General features: G+C 35.0%; 1 protein-coding gene across 4 annotated transcripts in view; it reads right to left on the bottom strand.

Moving 5' to 3' along the window:
* Positions 1–292: 292 nt before the first annotated feature.
* Positions 293–24,572, bottom strand: part of LOC131076332 (uncharacterized) — a 242,703-nt gene continuing 218,423 nt past the window's right edge. The window contains exon 8 of one of the 4 annotated variants that reach the window (XM_058013473.2): positions 293–794. In XM_058013473.2, the coding sequence (XP_057869456.1) occupies positions 786–794 (9 nt within the window). In that variant the 3' untranslated portion in view covers positions 293–785. Of the gene's footprint in view, positions 795–6,852; positions 7,434–24,572 lie in introns of those variants that run through there. The other 3 variants (XM_058013472.2, XM_058013471.2, XM_058013474.2) reach the window with 3 other exon arrangements.

Genomic DNA, 24,572 nt, shown 5'->3' with positions numbered 1-24,572 from the left:
CCCGCCGGGAACTCTTATTCGCCAGAAAATCGTTCTGTCTCACGCCGCAAATTGTTTCACGTGGGCAAGGTTGTCGGAAAGTTTTAAGGCTAGTTAAAATCATCCGTCAGCACAACCATTGAATCGTAAAAGGACACAGAGCAAGACTGAAACGAAACCTGCATTTTTTACCGAACAAGCACCACCTCCAATCTGAATCCGTGACATGACAAATTCATTAATAATGATATAAATGCTTGATCATTTAAAGCCAGTTATGGAGATTTGTCTAACAAAGTATGGATTATGATTACAGACGTTGACAATATGCAAAATGAACTCCATATGTCTTCTAAACTTGATGAATTCAAACGATATCAATTGCAAACATTACATCACATAAACCAAAAGCTGGGATGCTGGATGTTTGCTTACAAATGGGCCGAGATATTTAGGCCCAAATTGCAAAAATTAAATACTCAACTCTTGAGAAACTGTCTGCAATTTCTCAAACACCAAGCAGAGCAATTTCTTAATGGTGTTTCAATTGATGAAGTTAGGATATTTGATGCACAAATGGAGACAAGGTATACATTACATAACAATTTTATAAATCAAGTAGAAATATTGGAAAGCGTTGTAAAAGAGTTGCCCTTCATAAGTATTTCAGCTTATCATGATGTTGGTTCATGCCCAATATGCACTGATAATTTTGTATTGGGAGAAGAGGCGATTGACATGCCTTGCCATCCCACTCACATATTCCACTCTACCTGAATTCAACCATGGCTGCAGGAGCACTACACTTATGCCACCTGCAGGATGTAAAATTGGTCGAGACAAGTCAAAAATTTAGGTATAAGAGTAAAGTGCATTTATATCTTCAAATTAAAGTTTATTAAACTATCAGATTGTTATTTTTGTATCCAGATTGTATTCAGTTTATAAACATAAAATTTAGTTCAACTGAGTTGGGGGTTGGGTTTATTGTGAATTTTTATTTATTTGAAATACAATAAATTTTAACTTAAACAAATTAATTCAAATTTATTTTTTTTTGTTTCAAATTATTTAAATATTATGATTATTACATTTTTAACAGATCTAAGCAATTGAGTATGTTGAAATTAATGTGTCAATCTATATATTACTAGCTTATATATATTAATATTATATATATAATACGCCTAGAGATATCTATATATATTAGGGTTACTAAGTGGAAGAACCAAGGTACAAAGAATGACTAACAAACATTGAAAAGTTCATAAATAGATTTATGTTATTCTATAGATTGTATATGTTTAAGATTTAATTTGTAATTTTGAACAAAAAGAATTATGCTAAATGATTGAAACAATTTGAAATAATTTAATTATAAATTAAGCTATAAAAATACATAATATTTAATTGTAAGAAAAATACTTAAATTTATTTAGGTTTTATATTTATAATAATATTTTAAAAGAGAGTATATGGCTACAAAGTAATGCAATAAAAATTACAAAATTGCATTTAGAGAGATATTCATAACAATAAATTTAAATAGATTATCAATAAAATTTATGCATATAGCATATATTATTAACTTAATAATATATCATTATTTTATATGCTTTTTATTGAATATATTAGAATGCTTTTTCAAATTTTAATTAATGAATTAAAAAAATTATATAAAAATACATTTTATACACATTTTATTTAAAGATAAATATGATTTTAAGTAGAATGATCAGATAATGAATTATATTGTTCTCAAAAGCAAAAGTAAAAATTACATACACAAAGAACTAAAATTTAAAATTTAAAATATAAATTAAAAAATTTGATGCCAATAAATTATTATTTTAAGTAGAATGATCACATAATGAAATATATTATTTTAAGTTGATGTGAATATTTCTTCTTTGTTTTTGGTATTGTTCCTTTGAAAATAAGCTAGGGAGTTGATGGCATAATAGTAAAATATATTCTAAATAGCATATTGGGGAATACAAATCAGAATGTAAAAAAATTCATTGATATTAAAATCTAAAAATCTAAATAATAATAAATAAAAATTAATTATAAAGACTAAATTGTGCAAAATATAATATAAAATATCTTTACAATATATGAAAACCACTTGAGAAATAGATTACATTAAATAGGTTTGATTTTTTTTTTTTGACTTGTAAATAGAAATTTGGTTTTTGCTAAGGCTTAGATAAAATGAATGATTACAATAAATGTAAGCTTCACTTAGTCTTAGGAACATCAATATTTCACAAATAGATATTGTTGATCACATAATAGTAAAATATATTCTAAATAGTATATTGTGGAGAATGAGGGTAGGGTTAGCGTTAAGGTTAGGTTAAGTCATGATTAGGGTTACCATTATGATAAAGCATGGAGTTAGGGTTACAGTTAGAGTTGAGTTAGGGTTAGAGTAGAGTAAGGGTTAGGATTAGTACTCAAGTTCAATTTAGGTTGGAGTTAGTATTACAATTCAAATTATAGTTAGAGTTAGAGTTGAAATCATTGTTAGAGGTAGGATTAGGCTTCAATTAGTATTAGGATTAGAGTTGATAAAATTAATCTAAAAATGATAAAGAGGAAGAAGAAAATGATGTCAAATTACACAACACCTACAAGAATAATGTTATAGTAGTGTTGGTGTGCTCACATGGAGGAACCAATAGCAAAGGGAATAAAAATAATAAAATATAATATGGGTAATGTGGAAAAATTCTTGATGCATCAATATATAATTATCAACATGCAACCAAGGGTTTTTTCATTGCCAAATTTGAATATGCAGAGGATAGATCGAAAATCTTAGGTATTAATCCTTTCAGCTGGGAACACATTTATTTTGATGGTTAAACCCTGGTTCCTGGATTTTAACCCATCTACTGATTCATTTAATGAGATTCCTATTTGGGTTAGGCTCCCTAACCTTCCTCTTCATCTATGGATGGACTCTCTGCTAGAGGAAGTGGGGGAGGCTTTAGGTGAATTCCTAATGATTGATAAGGATTCTTTCCAAATTCATCACTCTACTTATGTTCGGATTTTGGTTAACATTGATGTCTCTAAAGGGCTCCCAGCTGAGTTAGAAATTGAATCTTCCTTGGGATCTTGGGTCCAACCGCTCGACTTTGAAGGTATCCCCTTTAGATGTCGAAAGTGCTTCCAGACTGGACATGTTGCTGCAAGGTGTGAAACAGATAAAAAGAAAAAAAGATCTGCTACTTGGTGGAAGGGTGCATCCTCTGAACACTATTTTGTTAAAAAGAAAAGCTTCTCCCAGGTGGTGGTGCAGGTTCCTCAGGGCGATGAGCCTCTGGTTGCTGCCTTTGTTCCTCAGGAACGTGTGGATGCTTGCGGTGGCATCCCGACTGATCGTTTGAAAAATGTTGGAACTTCTCCTTTAATGGATGACTCTCCCGCGTCCCAGATTGTTGTTGGATCTTCTGCTGGCCTTGCCTCTCTGGATGTTGGCTCTGTTCCTCCTGATGATGGGAGGTCCTCTATTCTGGATCCATCCTCTTGGCAAAAGGTTGCTGCTAGGGTTGAGGAGGGATGGATTACTGTTAAAAGTAAAAAATCTAAATTGTCCCAGTCCTCTTTCGATATGACCCTTCGATCCCACAAGGGTAGGACAAATTCTTGATCCTTCCTGGTTGGGTTAGGGTCGCTTTTGCAGCCTATTGGTTTTTGGTGGGGGTATTTGTTGTTCCCCTTCTTTTGATTGGTTGTGCCGAGTCTCTTTTGTGTTCTATTTCTTTGAGTGGACTTTCAAGTTTATCTTTCGGTTCGGGTTGCAGGTCCTTCTAAAACCTGTCTTGTAAAGGGTTTCTGGTCCCTTAAAAACTTGTTTTTCCTTAATAAAAAACATGCAACCTACATACATGATATCAAGTTTCACGATGTGAGTAGTAGCTAAGATTAAAAACTATCGAGGGTGGTTAGACCTACATAAAATTAAAAAATAGTGAAAGTTGCAAATCAACTAAATAATTTTTACTATAAATAATATTTATTAAAATAATAATGTTAGATTTTGCAAGGACCTAACAATAAGAATTATTGGTTAAGATTAAAATAATTACAACTGGTGCTAGAGTTACAATAAGGTTTAGGGTTAGGGTTAGGGTTAGGGTTGCCTTAATCCTAATTGTAATCCTAACTCTAATTGTAACTCTAAACTAATTCAAACTTTGTTTGATGCAGGTATAACAAAATCTATTTTCTTGTTTCTTAATGCTATTATCTTTTAAGGATCTTTTGTAAAGGATTTCGGGATTCCTTCGAAACCTGTTTTTCCCGTAATAAAAAACACAATAAATTTTATAGAATATATACAAGTAGATTTACATTTAATCAAATTATAATTTATAGAAATGCATAACATATATATACAATATTTGCAAACTTGTAGGTGAATGAATTTTCAAATCAGAATTTTTATGTAGATTTAGAATGATCTATACAATCAATTTTTAAAAATAGACAACTTAAGAGTTTCTGATTTTTGTTTTGGGAGGAGACTAAATCTTGTCCAATATACTTGAATTATTGCAAGTTATGTATATTTAGTTTGCTGTAGTAATTTGGATAGATTCAATTTGATGTTGTTGCCTTCTTTAAATGCATGTCTATGTGTGTATGAGATTCCTTTCTTTTTCATCGAATCTGGTTCTCTAATTACTGATTTATTTTAATGGTTTGTGGAAAATTTGTGTTGTAATCAATTTTTGTGTTGTGGTTGTAAAATCTAAACTCATATTAATTTCCTCTTGCATAATCATTAATACAAAACACCTAAGAAACGCGTGTTAAGTGTATGGGCTTTGTTATCTTCATTTATTGTTTCCTAGGGGGTGAATTCAAAAGATAGAATTAAATGTAATGTATATGTGCAAAGTAAAGCCCGTATATCATAATAGAATAGACTACAAGTATAAGTAAGAAGGGAGAGATAGGATAAGAAGAAGATTAGAAAAAGAAAAAAAAAAATACATTTGATATTGTACTGAAGTAAAGAGAATTCACATATCTGTATACAACTCTCAAGCTATGAACAAGATTAGAAACAAATTCCTACAAGAGAGAAATTGCTTACGTTAAATTTGCTACAATGCTTCTAAATTTCCGCTAACTACAGTAAATAGGAGAATGGATGCGGCTTCCCTACGGACTCCCACTTGTTGAGCACATCTGTGATATTTCTCACTGTATATTTACTTGCTTCATACAGGTAATCTAGGCTATAGACATCGAGTAAAGCATAATATAAGTAGCAGTATTGTCACATATTGTAATTAGAATTGTTGTGATAGACTTGATATAAATTACTATCAACATAATCATTGCACCTCATTCAAGTGCAAGCGCTAGTTTTTAGTTTGTGCTATATTCAAATGGCTACAATTTTTAATAAAAGTAATGCAAAGGATGCACTCTATATTTGTAGCATCGTTAATGTCATGTTTTTTTTGCTGAAGAAATTGGCAATCGGCATCAAAAAAATTGATGATTGTAAATAGTTTAACGACCAAAAAATGGTCGGTTGCACCAATCATGTCATGGCAACGCATGCAGCCATGTTCAACTTGGTTGTTTGGGATCAAGAGATTATGACTCAAGCCAAACATTCTACCAGGTTGTTCAAATCTAAGGAAGATGGAGCATATTGGCCAAGGCATAAAACTTCGTTACATAGTGCAGTTAAATTAGAGTCCTAAAACCAGCAAAATCATATATTATTACATTTTTAAGGCAATCTCATTCACTTTTATCATTACCAGGGTCGAATTGGATCTCACTCTTCCCTTTTGTTCCCGCACTCTTCTATCTTTTTACCTCTTTTCTCTCTTTGCTTTCTCTTTTTTATCATTACCAGACACGAATAAGATCTCTCTCTCTTCCCTTCTGTTCCCATGCTCCTCTATTTTTTACCTCCTTTCTCTCTTTTCTCTCCTCCCTATTTTCCTCAGCTTCCTCCTCTAGTTCTTTGGATCGTCCCTGCGCAATGCTCCTTGCTTTCTTCTTCAAAGCTTACAAATTATACGACCACTTTTAAAATTAGCATATTTAAAAAGATAGTTAGGGTTAAAATTAGCGACAACATCTCAATATTGTATTTGTAGTATCAAGGTACAATATGCATGTGTACTCAAAGATGTAGTACAAAAGAAGGTCCATTGTTTAATCATTAAATGACAAAAGTAGTTAAATTTTTTGTTTTAGTTAAAGTTGTCTCTCTATGTATCACTTCCTACATTTTTGCCTCTCTCACCCTCTCTTTGCCTTTTTATATGTTTATCTCTTCCATATCTATGTATAGCTATCTCCTCTCTTTATCTCTCTCCCTTCTCTCCAACCCCCCCCCCTTTCCATATTTTTGCCAATCTCTCCCTCTCTTTACCTCTTTATATGTTTATCTCTTCCATATCTATGTATACCTATCTCATCTCTCCCTTCATAATTTACCAATTGACTTCATATATTGCACAAATATATGCAACAAATAGACCAAAAAATTTCATCTTCAACTTTCCATACCTCTTTGACGTACCCATTGCACACCAAGGTGCAATTGCTAGTTTTAATTTAAAATCATTTAAATGTCTAACAGAAATAGTGAGCTTTTACATAGCCCTATAATATTAAAATGAACAAAGCATAATTGAATGACGGCATTGTCATCATTAGCTGTTTCCGTGCATGACATTTGTATAACAAAAAGAACATGCATCATGATACTTGATGTCACAAGACAACTGGAGTAATACAAACAGACATTTTCATTTGACTTGAATCCACTTGACTACAAATAATTTAAAACACTGAACCAAATAAATAGAACAGATAGGTGTTAAATACATCCAATAGCGTTATCCAACGATGCATTTTATAAACAAGACGGTTGGAGTAATGGAAACAGAAATTTTCATGTGACTTGAATCCACTTGATTACAAATAATTTACAACAATCAATTAAATAAATAGATCAGATAGGTGTTGATAAAATATAATAGCATTATCCAACGATGCATTTTGTTAATAGCACGTGTCAAATTTTACAAATAATCCATATGAATGGACACTTCATATCTGTGGGGAAACCCCTGCTAGAACATTCACAATTTTGCAGGCACCGTTAGCAAGCTATTTCTTGATGGAATATTCAAAGCCTGTGCATTAATGGGATGTCTGAATGATATTCAAGATATCTAGACGTATTTCCAGTTTTCTTCCAGCGGTTACTGCTATTCATTGTGTGGTCGTTCTTCCTTTTTGACTTTCCCAGTGTCTTGTCTCTGTGAGGGTCCCCTTGTTAAGTCAGGCCTTCCCTCAATTCCAACCCGTCTCAAATGCAGCTGGGCAAATTTTCAAAAGCTCCATTGAGTTTTAACTGAGAAGTGGTTCATTATGTAAGCCACATGATTTGTGACTTATTCCTTCAATAAATTTTGAAAGTAGTATTTAATAACAATTTTTCAAAACAAAAATGTTCTTAAATTTCAGAAATACTCTCAAAAATATTGGGCACCACACTACTAATAACTCGTCTCCTTTAATGTGACTTTTTTAAGTTGCATAGCACAGAAAATGAAATAACCAAGATTTGCCTTTTTTAAATAGAGGTGTTCAATATATTTAAATTCCTTTCTAGTGAAAAAGTATTTGACGATGCATATCCTGCTAGAAATGGAACCTTCACAACACTAAATGTGTTAATTTTGTTTTCCAGAAGTAAAATGAAATGACTTCTTTGAGTTGAATAAGACAGAAAATGAAATAACCAAGATTTGCCTTTTTTAAATAGAGGTGTTCAATATATTTAAATTACTATCTAGTGAAAAAGTATTTGACGATCCATATCCTGCTAGAAATGGAACCTTCACAGCACTAAATGTGTTAATTTTGTTTTCCAGAAGTAAAATTTCATAAACAATATTTGTTTACATAGTAAAACATGAGTTACCCCTGAAACCCAGAAGTTTTGCAGATTTTAACATCGCAAGATGTCCTCTTTCTTATAATATGAGATTGATGTTTGATGATTATCTCGACAGCGGAGAGAGCGATTTCAAGAACGGTAAAGATAAATTGGACAAATGACACAAAAATTTACGTAACCTCAACCTAGAAGAGATGAATGCCCTTGTGGGAGTGTCTATGCTATTGACAAATTTGCTCTATTGCTAATCCTGTCTATTTATCAACTCCTGCTTAAGATTTTAGCTCAAATTCAGAAGTCCCCTATTGAAAAAACTCTCCCTTTACAGGACTCTCACGACCTGTATGTGTCAACATGAAACAGAGCTCCAGCAACTCAACATTCTGATGAACACCATGAAGTATGGATACCATCTTTGTAGACTTTTACCTCTAGTTTGAATCTGAGTTTTATCTTCATGGGTTATCAATCAACCTCCATTTTGGTTACGAACTTTTCCTCCTATGGATTATGGATCAACATTATCCTGAGAATTAAGCTTTTGTAACTTTTCTCTGTGTTTAGTCTTCTCTGTCTGTTCAATAGAGATTTACTGGACTAGAAATGATTACCGTCTCTCAATATTCTGCAGGTTATTTACCATGATGCATGAAAAGACAGGTCTTTACACACGTACACCTGTGAGCATTAATAATTTATTAATTATTTTTTAATGTCAAGCTTAAACTTTGTTGTGAGAGTCGGATGTATTCTCCTATAAAACAGCATGCCTGAGACATTGACATACCTAACACCATATAAAAAGTATATGTTGACGTAAGGAGAAACCAGCCAAAAGGTAATACTTGGGGTGACAGTAGATGATATGGAAAAGTACGTTATTAAAATGGAAGGCCTGCAAATGGGGACAGACGGGACGGAGCAAGTGGGAATTTTTCGGTGCAAAACCAAGAAATGTAGGGAAAACATGGACGCCGCCAATGGGTTATATTCCCAACGGAAATAGCAGCAGTAACTATTGAAAACACATTGTGTTTGAAAGCTCTACATGACTTAAAAAACACTTCGTGTTTTGGAGATGTCTTCTGCTCGTGAAATTGAAAGCGTGGAATCAAAGGGGGAGAGTAAAGAAGCAGAATTCTTGAAAAAGGTGTGTAAAAATTGGTAGCCATGTGTATTTTTTGGTTGGTTTATCAGTTCTGTAGGGTTGAAAAACAAGAAACGGATAAATGAAGAGGGTTGTGTTGATGTGTTTTTTATGCACACACGAACACAGAAAAAACTACCAAGGTATCTTATCCTCTCTTGAACAAAGTCTCTCATATGCTAAGCTTTGCGATCAAATGAGACAACTCCAAGGTTACGAAATGTCAGGTCTTGACATGTGGATAAGTTTAGTGGTTTGATGTGATAATGTTGGAATCACAAGGGGACTTACGTTGTACATGAATGCTCAATCTTATCATGGATCAGGATAAGTATGCCGATAACTTAGGATTTGGCAATGAAGCTCCGGACTTGATTCTTACTAAAAAATGAGCAAAAGGAATAGGGTTCAGGAAATCTATTTTAAGCCTAGGAATGTAGGAAATGATGAATAAATCTAGTGGAATCAAACTAGGCAAGGTCTCACAAACAGGCATTGACACAATCTTAGTGCAATCATCTAAGGTATACTTAAAGATTTTCAGGCTATCACCATCAAACATTGACACCATCCAAGTTGATGCTTGTCAAGGGACATAATAGTTGAAGTTATGCTTACTCAAATTTCCAGTTGACCACACAAGGCGCACTTACCAGCGGCAAGAGGCTAGTGGTATGGATTAAGGATTCCACACAAATATATTCAACAAATCTTTCACTCAATCTAACATACATGAAAATAAATTCTAATCTAACGTGAAGGAATTGAGAACCATGAATGCAAAGACAACATTTGAAGAGCAAAATCACCAACAATTGAACAATGATTATGATTCAAATAGCTGCAGCATATACCAACAATTCTACAAAAACTCTCCTTTAAAATGAGAGACAATGAGGTTTATATAGAGCCTCAAAAGAAATGAATGGCTCAGATTGATTCAAGATCAACGGCCAAGATTACAAGATAAAACCCTAATTAGGGTTTGTACAACCACCATTACATTGGCCACTAAGAAACGAGGGTAGGTAAGATAAATAATATTTGATGTAGCGCCATGTGTCACCTATTTCCTCCTAGAATGAATGTTGACTCGGTACCCTTTGATTGAACGAGTGGTGACTAGGATGCCACCTCAGCTTGCCTTATACACTTAACCAATTTGCCTTGTACATTCTTCATCTTCACAATGTTTGGAATCCCTTATGATACTTACATTCCATCCTTATGTTAAGGAATTCCATGAATTGTTCCCTCCTTATGTTTGGAAAATTTCCCAATCTTGGAATCCTGAAATATTTCCTTCCTTAGCACTCTTTGATGTTGGAATTCCTTGATGTAGTTCTGGATTTCTTGGTGTAAAATCCTTTGTGTCCATTTCTTGAACTTACTTTCCTTCATTTGTTCACCATCAAAGTGAAGTCTTCTTCATGATTGATCTAGTCCTCATCTTAACCTTCTGGAATCTCTATCCGGAAATCCCCATCCAATCTTTGAAGTATTGATCTTCCTTATCCTCATTGCATGCATCCTCCTTCACCTCAAGCCCTGATCATCGTACTTCCTTTCCTCATAACAATCCTGCAAAACAAACAAGCATTGAATCAAACACCATTGTGATAAACTTGATTTCAACCTTTGTGGGAAATCCATCCACATATGGACTGATCATTCCTCAAAACCATCAGCATTATCCTTGTCCATTCTTCACTTGGTGGAAATTTGATGCCTATCTGGACAACTTCCTTCCTTTGTAATTCCGCCCTGTAGTGGAAATCCGACCCTCATCCAGACTCACTGTCCTTGAAAATCTTGTGTTGACTAGATCACCATTCCATGGAGTGGAAATCCGGACACCATCAGGACTTTGTTCCTCACATTTGTCCCAACATGTGATAGGTAGCCTTAGAAAATTGTAACACCAACTTTGGAAAATATGAAGGTTCGGATTGAAATCTGGAAAATTCTCCTCAAGAAAACCTGATTTTCAGACTTGGGATAAGTCTTATCACAATTGCTAAGTCTGAAGACACCCATGTAAACTCAAAAAATCAAGTACTTGGAGCCCAAAAATGAATGTCCAGGTCTGAAAAATATCACTTGGAGGTCTGAAAACACTTAGAAAGTGACTGATTTTTTATATCAAAGTTGTAATAAAAGTCTGATTTTCTGAGGACAAAGTCTAAATATGCCCTCCAATGCCTGAAAATACTCAGAAAATGGTGTATTGAAGTCTGATTTTTTGATTCTTAAGTCTGAAAACACCCTCTGAAAGTCTGAAAATGGCTCCAAAAAGTTTGAAGACACTCTAAAAATGATGAATATCAATGGCTAGAAGTGGTCACAGCCATGTCACATGCTTGCATTTGAATTATTTTGACCTTCAAAACTCAGAAATGGTCACATCTGGGCACAACTATGTGGCTGGAAATGAAGTTTCAGTATGAAGACAACCTGGTCTACTCAAAAAAATGTCAAAAATGGTGCCCGGAAGTATACCACAATTCTGAAAATGCTTGGAAAAGTATGTGGAAAAGTCTGATTTTTAGTTCTTAAAGTCTGAAGACACCCTTCCAAGGTCCAACAATGGTTGCCCAATGTCTGAAGACAACCTGCAACTTCCATAAATCAGTCATTTAAACTTGTCGCAGTCATAGGAAACACCTGTATTTGATGGATTTCACCTTCCGCAAGTGAAGTTTGTCAAATTTGGGCACAAACAAAGGGCTGGTAAAAAATATCTAAGTCTGAAGACAAATCTGAAAATGGAGTTTCAGACTTAGATCAGCAATGGAAGCTCCACCAAATGCCCAAAAAACTCATAAGAAATGACGCCCAAGTAAAATTTTCCAAGTTGGCAAGTGATTGGAAATGAAAATCAATCTAAAGACAACCTGCAACCATGGAGTATCAGACTGTAACAACAATGGCAGCCCTTGAAAATGCACTGCAAAATCCTCCAAACAACCCTTAACCAAAATCGCCTTAGTGTGGATGACCTGGGCAATGAAGAATAATTCTGAAAATGTGTTCCCAGCCAACAATGGAGGTCAAATCACTCCTAGCAATGGCGCCCAGCAAGGTCTGAAAATAACGGCAGCCCCTTAACACTCAAAAATATCACCAAAATTCATCAAGATATGGAAGAATCAGCCTCCCAAATAAAATCTCCCAACTTCAGCCATGGCGCCACCTCCCAAATCTGAAAATCACTCTCAAAAACTTGCTCCAATGGCTGTTAAGAAATATCGTCTAGCTGGGAATAGGCAGAAAATGAACAACAAAACTAACTTTCAGCTCCAAATGTGTCAAGTAGACACTTCACCAAAATCACCCAGCTGGAGAAAATCACCCAAATCAGCAACTTAGCAATCAAACTCAGCAAATATAATGATATTTTAATGTTGGTCACCTCTCTTTAAACATGTTTTCACCTTGAGTTTTCATCACACAAGCAATGTGAGATAAAACGTTTGCACTTTTACACTTGTGTTTGAAAAATCAACTTGCCTAGGAAATAATATTTTTTAATTTTTTATAACATTGCAAGTCATCAAATAATTGTTTTTAATTTTTTAAATAATCATCAACACTTGTAAAAACAATTAAATTTGGGGTCAATTTATTTAAAATATTCCAAAATTTAGATCAAAATTAACCCTTGGGCGAATCGACTTGGGTATGGACGAGAATCTACACAAAAATCTGCACTAACTTATCACAAAACATCATGGTGGAAAATCGACCCAGGCATGGAATCATCCTCAACGTTGTCCGCACTATAGTCCACACTCCAGTCCGCACTCCTGGTGGAAAATCAATGGTAGTCTGGAAAATCCTAACACTTAGCCAAATTTTAGCACTTTCAGGGGAAAATCGACTTGGGTTGGGATTAAAAAATCCCTTTAAAAATCATTTAAGTGTCAAAAAATTTCCCACAAGGGAAAATCGATCCTAGCTTGGATAAAAATCCATGCAAAATTTCATCAAAATGCACATAAAACACTCCAGGGGAAAATCGATGGCAGTCTAGACTAAAAATCCACACCCCAAGCTCACTTTACAAGCAAAAAATACTCCCTGGTGGAAAATCGACCTCTATCTGGATGAAAATCTGGACTTGAGGGATAAAAATCCCAATAAAAACTCATTAAAAATCATTAAAATGCTCTTGGGGGAAATTCGTCCCATGTTGAGATAAAAATCCTGACAAAATTTCATCAAACTTGCACATAAAATAGGCCAAGGGAAAATCAACTTGGGCATGGATAAAGAATCCACACAAAAATTCACTTCATTTGCAAAAAATACTCCTTGGTGGAATTTCGACCTCAGTCTGGATGAAAATCCGGACTTAAAACTCATCAAAATGCTCTCAGTGGAAAATCGACTTGGGTATGGACTGAGAGTCTACACAAAAATGTGCACTAACTTATCACAAAACATCCTGGTGGAAAATCGACCCAGGCATGGGATCATCCTCAACGTTGTCCGCACTATAGTCCACACTCCAGTCCACACTCCTGGTGGAAAATCAATGGCAGTCTAGAAAAATCCTGACACTTAGCCAAATTTTAGCACTTTCAGGGGAAAATCGACTTGGGTTGGGATTAAAAAATCCCTTTAAAAATCATTAAAGTGTCAAAAAATTTCCCACAAGGGAAAATCGATCCTAGCTTGGATAAAAATCCATGCAAAATTTCATCAAAATGCACATAAAACACTCCAGGGGAAAATCGATGGCAGTCTAGACTAAAAATCCACACCCCAAGCTCACTTTACAAGCAAAAAATACCTGGTGGAAAATCGACCTCTATCTGGATGAAAATCTGGACTTAAAACTCATCAAAATGCTCTCAATGGAAAATCGACCTCTGTCTGGATGAAAATCCAGACTTGTCAAAAAACATCCTAGTGGAAAATCGACCCAGGCATGGAATCATCCTCAACGTTGTCCGCACTATAGTCCACACTCCAGTCCACACTCCTGGTGGAAATCGATGGCAGTCTGGAAAAATCCTAACACTTAGCCAAATTTTAGCACTTCTAGGGGAAAAACGACCCAAGCATGGATAAACAGTGGTGGAAAATCATAACCAGTATGGATTTCAGGGGAAACCCATGTTCAGTGTGGATTTTGAGTGGGGGAAAAAGGTGGGTAGTCTGGAATATGAGGGGAAAAGCACCTCTAGCATGGAATTTGACCTTCTAACCCTTGGAATATGGATTTCCCTTTGGAATTTGGCATTTTAACTACTCAAAATCACTTAGAAACTTCAAAATTTGACTGGACTCAGGCAAATTTTCCAAAATAATGAGCGAAACGCTAAGAAATTATCGAGATAAAGTGCGAAATCAACTTAAATAATACCTAGGAGCAAGAAAACAACTCCAAAAGGTCTGAAATACCTTGGCACTTTAAAATCACTGATATGCGTGTTTAAAACACGTTAACGCTCAAGAAGGTCAACACTTAGCAAGAATAAATCAAAACTCTAAGGCAACCCCTAGACTTAGGCAAAACTCAGGATCACTCTAACATTTTGACATTTTAAACACATGATCCTATTCAAAATTCAAAAACCCTCTCATCGGCAAAGGCAAACACTAGGAAACTAGGCAAAACTTCTACTCTAAAAAGAAAAAGTGGGGGGGTCCCCATTTGCAATGGGTTGATGAGTGAAGACATCACAACAGGTTGTAGGTGGAAAACATAGAGGGTATTGTTGTTGGAAGAGAATGCAAAAAATGGTTAATCATGTGATGGGCTACTGTAAAATTGAACCAAATCAGTTTCTTTTTATTTTTTCTCAGTTGGGAAGGGATTTAATTTTAAATTTGACAAATGAATTCCAGGGTTCAAAACATACTGGGTTTTGCAAGCAAGCAAGGGAGAAAGTAAACAAGTTATATTGAGTTGATGGGTCAGTGAAACAGTGAACTGAATCTAAAATTATACAGTTTTTTCCACAAAATCACTAGCACAAACTATATCTGTTTTTTTTCTCAAACATTGGTGGGCAAGGGTTTTTAAGTATGAAGGGACAAATGAAACAAGGTTGGAAATGCTAGTTCCAAAAAACAGTATATTTTAAACCTTCAAGTTGTTATTTTGAAAGTAAAATTGGAGAAATGGAATGCAGGTTGGTAAAGACGGAGGGTTTTGAAAGGTGGTGGGGCAGACAGTAAAGAATTGATACTCACATGATAGGTTAGTGAAATCGTCAACCAATTCTAATTTTTTTATACATTTCTCATTTGGGTAGGTTTTTAATTTAAAAAAGGATAAATTAAATAGTTATTGCAGAAAAATAGTATGTTTCTTAAAGCAAACTGGGGGTTTCCAAATATGGTATTTTTCATAACATGTACAAGATGGTATAGCCTATAACCTTCACAGTACATGCTTCAAATTGCAAATAATCCCTTGTACAGGAAATTGCACGCTTCAAATAGAAAATGTGTTTTGTAAGCTGTATTTCACAATCTACCAAATCCCTATGGTTGGTAAATTTGTATCTAAAGGTATTTATTTTTAATAGTAAGAGCAGCATTATTACTGTTAATTTGGAAATTGAATATACTTCTGCAAAGTACAGGTTAGAAAACACTATGTTTTGGGGACCCTCTAAATTGCAGTTTAGTAAACACTGTGTGCTCTGAAACCAGTAATTTTGTTAAACCAAATAAAGATGGTGTCATTTCAGATCCATATGTAGATAAGTATAGTTAATAATATCTTTGACAAACCTATATGTTATGGCATAGGGGTTTAACCGACATAGTAAATGCTGCCTCTTATAAGAAATTGCATGCATAGAAAAATTCGGAGTGTATTTAACATGCAAATCACAACCTACAGAACCCCCATGGATTGTAGCTTTGTATATGTACGCATGGTAGAAAAATGTGTCCTCTGCAATTTGTAACTTTATCAAATAGCAACAATTATTGGGAAATTGAATGTGTACGGTCACGAAACAGTGTGTTTTGAGTACCTTAGTAAGTGGACTTGTTATTCCTGCTATCTGTTTCTAGTCTTTTATCAGAGTAAGTTCTGTGGTTGGTGTTGTACAATTTATTTTTCTGGTTCAATCAACTGAAAAAAGAAAGATAAGTTTGTTTGAGGTTGAATTGCACAATCTACCAGCTCATATTGATCACCACTTAATGCTGAAGAGGTCAGGTGGAGTGCCAAGGGAACGCATAAAGCATGTGCACTTAAACCAGTGATTAAACTTCAAGCACCAAACACTTTTTGTCGGTAAAACTAAACACCATAGGCTAAGGTAAATGCCATCTTGTAGATCATGGCCTAGCTAGGGCATTTGGTACTTTTTCTTAACCTGATATGTAAAGCTCATTTTTGTAGTCCTTGAGTTTTCACATTTTTGGATCACGCGTTCCATTATAGGGGGTAACAGAATAGGCTAACACACACCACATTTGTAGTAAAAAAAATATAGGCATAAGTACAAAAGTATAGTGAAGACAAATTCTTGAGATAAAATTCTGCGAGTTTTTTCCATGAACGTTTTGGATCACACTCCATTAACCATCATTACGATGTAACGTCCCGGTAGAAAAAGTTTTGTATACATCAAACCCCAAGCACCCAAGTATGATAATTTCTTCTCAATTTGTAAATAAACATTTTATTTTATTAGATATTGTATTTAAAATTATGCTCAGAGAATTGTGACTTCTCTTCAGCATTGGCTGATAAGTTAACTTAAAATCTGCAGCGAATCACAATTGATTGGAATGTCCTTGAAAGGTCCCCAAAACTATAAACTAGTTATTACAGAAAATCTAATTGCCTATTTCTACAATGGAGGGGTTAAAAAACAGCATGTTTTGGGTGTTTTGATAAGCAGAAGTTAAATGATATGGTGTGTTTTGAAACCTTCAATTTCTTACATCCAAAAAACATGTCTTCTTATTTGAAAGAGGTTTATAGATGTATCAAAAGCAGTGTCTCTTCAAAAATTCTATATCTTGTCATACGTCAGTACCAGTAATTATACTTCATTTTCAACAATGGGATTGTAGTTTACATGCAAAACTGCAGGTCAAAATACAGCTTTTGTATTTTTTTGTGCAAAATGTGTTTTTTGTGGTCTTCCGAGGTACCATGAAAGAAATGGTTGGATTTGGAAACATTCCCCTTTAGGTAACAAAGGTATTTGTACTCGAACATAAATGTATTCTTCATTTTGCGTTGCTGCAGGGAAGCGATTTTGCTTTCAATGTAAGTCAACATGTAGATAGAAATACACTGTATTTTTTAACCTGTACAATCTTACCTCATCATTCATAGGACTTTATATTATTTTATGTGTCCTATATTGCTGAAATGTTGTTTCAGAATGTATCAACAGTTTTAATTTTAAACAAAGTATTATTCATTTGAGGTTGCTGGCATGATAGTAAGGATATTAATCTTAATTTATGTTTAACACTAAGGTTTGGGTTGACTTGTTAACCTTTCTAATCACATAACAAATTTAAACATGAATTGCAACCAAAGGTTCTCCAATAATTATTTGTTTTTCAAGATTGTGCAGTGCTAATTATATTTCAGTATGCGCATTACCATTTAGTGTATACAGAACGGTGCGGGTTCGAACAAAAATTGTGTTTGTCAACCTGGACTTATAAATGTGTCTTTTCCTACTCGTCCAAGGTAACGTCATATCAATTGTTGGCTTTCACAACCTTCCACTTCAGGTAGAATAGTTATGTTCAGTCGAAAAGAAATATATTGTTCACACAATGTTTCTGTTTGGATTTGTCGTTCCTATTAATGGATATGTCAAGTTCCAGGTTGAACTACACATTGATTTATTCATTGTGCACAATCTTAGTTGGTGTTGGAAATAAGCCACACCCGGACCGACGATGGACTTGCCCAAGAGGGGCCAGTAGCTCAGTAGTAGAGCACTCCAGCAGCGTATGGAAGGTCCTAGGTTCGAGTCCTAGCTGGTCCATGTCTCAACATGGTATCAGAGCCAGGTCCAGGCTAGGAGCCCCAAGCACACGAGAGGTGTGGCTTAAGGGGGGGTGTTGGTGTTGGAAATAAGCCACACCTGGACCGACGATGGACTAGTCCAAGAGGGGCCAGTAGCTCAGTGGTAGAGCACTCCAGCAGCGTATGGAAGGTCCTAGGTTCGAGTCCTAGCTGGTCCATGTCTCAACAATCTTACATCATCATTGATATGAGTTTTATTTGTATGCCTATGGTATATCAGTGGAAAAGTGTTTGAGAATTTGATCGATCCATTTAAACGTCTTATTCAGATTCAGGTTGTTGGCATGAATAAGGATATCATTGCTCATCCACAATTATCACTAAGCTTTCAGTTCACATATACTTTCTAGTCACATGGCAGGTATATATATATATGCATTGCAATTAACATGTCTTAAAAACTCATGTCTTCTCTTATGCTCGTACAGTAGTAATTATACTTTCAGTTAGCTGATTATGAATAAATTTTACATGCAACAGTGCACATTGAAAGACACTTTGTCCTTTTCAAGCTGCACCCGTAAGACATGTTTTTTCTGCTACTCTGAGTTTATGTGAAATGATCTCTTCACATAAAAAAGGTATGTCAACTCCAACAAAAAAGTATTCTTCACTTTATCTTGCTGCAGGGATGCTATTTTGTTTTTATCATATATGTCAACTTGCAGGTTCAAATACATTGTTTTTTAACTTGCACAAGCTTACAACTTTGCCATAAGGCTTACATTATTTGACTCTGCTATATAGCGTCCAATGTACTGTTTACTGATTTCATCAACACATTTAAACATTGTCTTATTCAGATTCACATTGTTGGCAGCCAGCAGGAATGGAAGGACAACATTGGTCATTCACATTTCTCCCTAAGGTTTCGGTCGACTTCACAACCTTTTAATCATGTAATACATTTATACATGCATTGCAACCAGCTTGTGTTTAAAGAAATTGTGTTCGATCATATTTCTGAACCAGTTATTAGAACCTTAGATTGTGCAATTCAATTTCAATTTACAAACAAAGGTGCAGGTTGAAATACACATTGCTTTTAACAACATGCACCTGTACTATTGTGTTTTTTTTGTGCTCATCAGGTGTTCCATGAAACGAATCATTCAATTTCAAAACCTTCCCCTTCATGTAAAAGAGGTATTTATACTCCAACATAAATTTATTACTCATTTTGGATAGCTACATGGACGTGATTTCATTTTCATTGTAAGCATCACCATGTAGGTTGAACTACACAATGCCTTTTTCAATCTGCACAATCTTACATTGTTGTTCATAGGATGTGCTTCATTTTTTTGCATCTCCTAAATCTATCAAATACTAATTCAATATTTTATCAATAGATGTATGCCACATGTTACTCAATCAGCTTCATTGCAGCAACAGAAGGATTTAATATGTCAATGGAATATTACTATGGTTTTGTTTGACTTCTTACCATTTGTTTTTTATATACGAGATTTATATGTGCACCACCATCAAATTGTCTTCCAATTTTGCGTATTTTTTCCATGCTTCTCTACAAGTAATTACATTTCATTTGTCACTTTTGGATTGAAGTATGTATACAAACTCGCAGGTTGAACTACACATTGTGTTTTTAAACATGCACAAGTACTTGTTAAGGAATATAGATCAGTGATAGAGAAAAACAATAGTCTTTTAATCTCAATGTATATCTGATATTTTACTTTCAGATTTTGTCAGTGTCTTTCAGATATTCTTTTGTAAGGATAATCTCAGATTTGATCTGAGAATACAATAATAGTAAGAACAGACTTCCAAAGTGATCGCTGATATGTATATATTGATTACTGATATAAATATTTGATTCTGTCAAATAATAACTGATTTAATTATCGACTGCTTGCTGTATAACGTAATTGCCACAGTTATTGATTATGTTAACAGCAAGCATCGATATCATTGGGCATATATATATATTGGTGAAGGGTTATGTCTACGTAGGGTCATGACCCCTACGTGGCTTTATGCCAGGTAGGGTCATGACCCTACGTAACCATAACATTTCACCATATATTAGTTATGCACCGATATATTTATTGTGCTTAACCATAAATATTCGACAATAGTAATATCGAACATGTCTTTGATAGTCATCGGATGATACAATGATAACAGTCATTAATCTGTCGTAGGGCAGTCAGCAATATGTTAATGCTACTTTCAGTCAATATATATATGTATGTGATTTTAATTGAAATGATAAATATATATTTCCATTCAAACACATATATATATATGTATTAGTTTACTTATAATATATTGCTTGCTTCAATCCAAATGAGGCTACATCCTTAACACTCCCTCTTAGCAAAAGAGGATTGAATTTCATAATTATGTTTAAGGAACAACATTCTAGATATATATTCATTTGGCATGAGCATATACATTCACTCAGTAATGCTTACTAGTGAAATACTTCATATCTCAGGGAGATGGATTATCTGATCTCCAGCACTCTGGGACAACAACTACATGAAGTCTATCAGATAACAACCTTGATAACAATTGTAAGATTGTCATTATCACAGATATTATGTTCTTCAACATATTAATTGTTGTCATTATCACAGGAGCAATAATAGCATGACATCCGGCACATTCTGGGACAGCAAATTAATGTAGTCAATCATGATATGATTGTTATCATAATCTCCGACATATTTCAGGACAACATTTAATGATAACAAATCAATAACTCAAATATAACAAATTCAGTATCAAGATTTCCGGCACATTCCGGGACAGCAACTTAATGTAGTCAATCTTGATAACAGATCAAGCTATTGTTGAGGTCGTCACCTTACAATAGAGATCTTACACATACATCACATGAAAGATCGTCACCTTTCATGACATAACACACAAATGCAATATTGCATCCAAAATATTCATGAATATATCAAATTACATATGACTGAGATTCAATATCAGAAATCTCAATTATAATTTAGTCATACCAAGTTTACCTCTAAAGTACTCCACTTTCAACTTTGCAAGAGGTTTGGTGAATATGTCAGCACTTTGCTCTTCAGTGCTGATGTAGGCCAATTTGATAACATCTTTGTCTACCATATCTCTATATGCTTGGATCGATTATGAAAAACTGGATTTACAGAAAGTTTGATGCAGCTTTGATTATCATAGTGAATCACAGTGGGGTTCAAAGGCTTCCCAAATAGTCCAACTAGCAATTTCCTTAACCACACTGCTTCACGAGCTCCCATGGAGGCAGCCATATATTCGGCTTTAGTGGAACTCTGAGCAACTGCTGATTGTTTTCTGCTAAACCAGGATATCATAGCTGATCCAAGACTGAAACAACACCCCGTTGTACTTTTATGATCAATGGAACTGCCTGCCCAGTCGGAATCAGAATTGAAGTTGTATCTCAACATTTTCATATTTCAGGCCAAATCCAATAGTACCATGCAAGTATCTCAGAATATGCTTAGCAGCCATTAGGTGAATCTTCTTAGGTTCACACATGAAATGACTTAACACATTAGTAGCATAACAAATATCAGGGCGAGTGTTTACCGGGTACATAAGAGAACCAATAATTTGTCTATAGTATGTAGGATTTGTAGGTTCTGAATCTACTACTTCACTTTTGAGCTTATGAAGATTTGTTTCCATTGGAGTGGATAGAGGTTTACAATCCATCATACCAAATTTGGTCAAGATATCAGTGGTGTATTTTCCTTGATTTAGGAAAATATAATTCTCTTTTTGCCATACTTCTAAACCAAGAAAATAGTGCAGAAGACCTAGATCCTTCATATAAAATTCAACCAAAAGATCTTGTTTGCATTTTGCAATAAGATGATCTTCTCCTGTTGTAATATCCCAGTTATTTTTTTTGGTTTTATAAGCCAATAATAATCATCCACAAACAGATAACCCGTTAAGGTTAGAAAGCATAAACTGAAAACTTGCTGGAAAATGCAACCCTTCCACTTTCTGATCACCAAGTGCCCAATGTGGGAAGGTGAGAGCATACAATGTTGAGAGGATCGTTAGCTTCAAATAATAGGAAACAATACAATGCTTGGGCGGCAAGCCAGCCCCTTCCGCTTATCCAGTGGGAATGCAAGAAACTTGGCGGTGAACCAGCCAAGAGAAACATACAAAGGCACAAATCACTCAACCGCGATATTTCAGCGAGAGGACTGAAATTACAAAACAATCTCAATTCAATCGCTTATGCAACAGGAGGACCATTACACTCAGACATCACTCAACAACTTATGCAGTGGGAGGACTGAATTACAATTTACTTGAAAATAGGCGGCAAGCCAGCCTCTTCCACTTTTCAGCGGGGTCAGAGTTGCAAACCAGAATTGGTTAGTAGTACTACTACTTAACCTTACAATAATCAAGATAATGTGTGAAGAGAGTAATGCTGAATATCCAAATAAGAAAATGAAATTTCTGCTAACACCAAAATCAGCAGGCAAGAATTGCAAAACCAACAGCCTATGAATTCACTAAAACGCTCTTAACTCTCTCATTACTCACCCAATTCACCCAAAATATGTTCTAAATAATTGCTATACCCGCTACAATGAAAACAAACCCAAGGAAAGCCATCGAAACACCCATATTTATTTTGCATGCTTCCCAATGCATTCACAAAACCCAACGCCTAACCTGGGACGTTCGATTTGCAATATAAAAATCCACACTCAAAATAAGATGCTAAAAACTTACAATATGCATCACCAGTGGTAGGAAGGAAGCATGAGCCAGTACCCAGAATGATGGAATCGCCTGGTCAAGAGGTGTGAGCAAAATACACTTTCAGTAGTCCCGCGACCAGCAACCAGAAACATTCCAATCCCAAATAGAACACTCCACAATCTACAACTCACTCACCAACGGCACTGGGAATACATGGACACAACTAGGTACTATCTTGCAAGTACGAAACTGAGACTTAGTTAGGAAGCCACACTTCGAAGCTCAGATTTTCGATCGCCAATTCGGCAGCATAACGATGCAAATTCATTTGATACCAAATGAGAAGCCCAACACTCTCATTTATAGATTTTAAGGGCTCAAATTCAAATTCACAATCCCTCCAAATCCAAATGCACATTCACTTCACATTATTTTGAAATTATATTTCATTTCTCCTTTCTCCAAATCGACCTTCTCATAGGAGCAAATATTCTTTATAAAAATGACAATAAAATCATAATGTGGCATCCAAGGTAGATAAGTGAAATATATTATAAAATTAACTTATTTCTCCATAAGGCGTCCATCTTGCCGTATTAATATTTCACTTTATAATGTATTTTTCCTCAACAATAAATCACCCAATATATAATTAAGGAAATGACTTATATATCAATATAACTTAAGCAACCCCTTTTAAATAAATCGTCCAACCTTTGCCTTAAGTTATAATTTAATTTAAAACACCATTTTTCATCAAATACTGAACCTGCCAAAACAAACTCCAAGGATATGGAGAAACAAGCTGAGAGAATTGCCCTGCCAGAAATAGTCACTGAACTAAGCTGAGGAACCCTTGCCAAGAATAGCACCAAAAAATGAGGGAAGACCAACTGCTCAAACTGACCTGTCAGAAATAGCCATCTGAACAAGCCTGCTGACATCCTACTAAAAATAGAACTGCTAAAAATAATACTTACTAAAAATAGCATACTGCTAAAAATAGTAAGTGTTTCCAAAGTGATTTTAACCACATTCTGAGCAATCGTCGTACTTACTAAAAATAGTAAGTCTGGAAAAAGTCACTTGATGCAGATGCATGTCGAACCATCCTGAAGCTCTCTGAAAACCCAAAAGGAATCCAAAATCCAAACTGTCAAACTCCCACATATAGCCCCTTAAAACACCAAAGAATCCTCCTAGAAAATAAGAAACCATAATTTCTGCCTCTGACTAGCCTACGGGCATCCGAACTAGGCTAACGGCCAACAGAACTAATCACTGCAGAGAAGGGGACATTACAATCCGCCCTTCCCAAAATTGCTTGTCCTCAAGCAATGCCACCACAATTCCAAAAAAATTTAAACTAATCCACACCCAAGCAAGTATGAGCCCAGGGTTCCATTTCTGTCTCAAGAAGAACCTACCACGCCAATGCTGCACCACTTTGATCACATCAGTGAAAACATTACTCCAAAATATTACCATCCATGATACTCAAACTGAAAATCCCTAAAGGACTGAAATCAATATCATGCAACATCTCATGCCCATAAGGCTCTAAGTAATCAATATCAACAGTGCCACTGTCTATCACAAGCTTGGGCGATAGAAAATAAGGTCTACTCAACTCACGATCAAACTCCACAACACATCTCCATATGGTATCTAACAAAGCTACGACTCTCAATGTGACATCTCCAAATCTTCTTGCAAGGAGGAAACCATTCCTTTGCAAGAGC

This window comes from Cryptomeria japonica, chromosome 11 (genome assembly GCF_030272615.1).
Source record: "Cryptomeria japonica chromosome 11, Sugi_1.0, whole genome shotgun sequence".
Lineage (NCBI taxonomy): Eukaryota > Viridiplantae > Streptophyta > Pinopsida > Cupressales > Cupressaceae > Cryptomeria > Cryptomeria japonica.
This window is presented reverse-complemented; position numbering and strand designations above follow the sequence as displayed.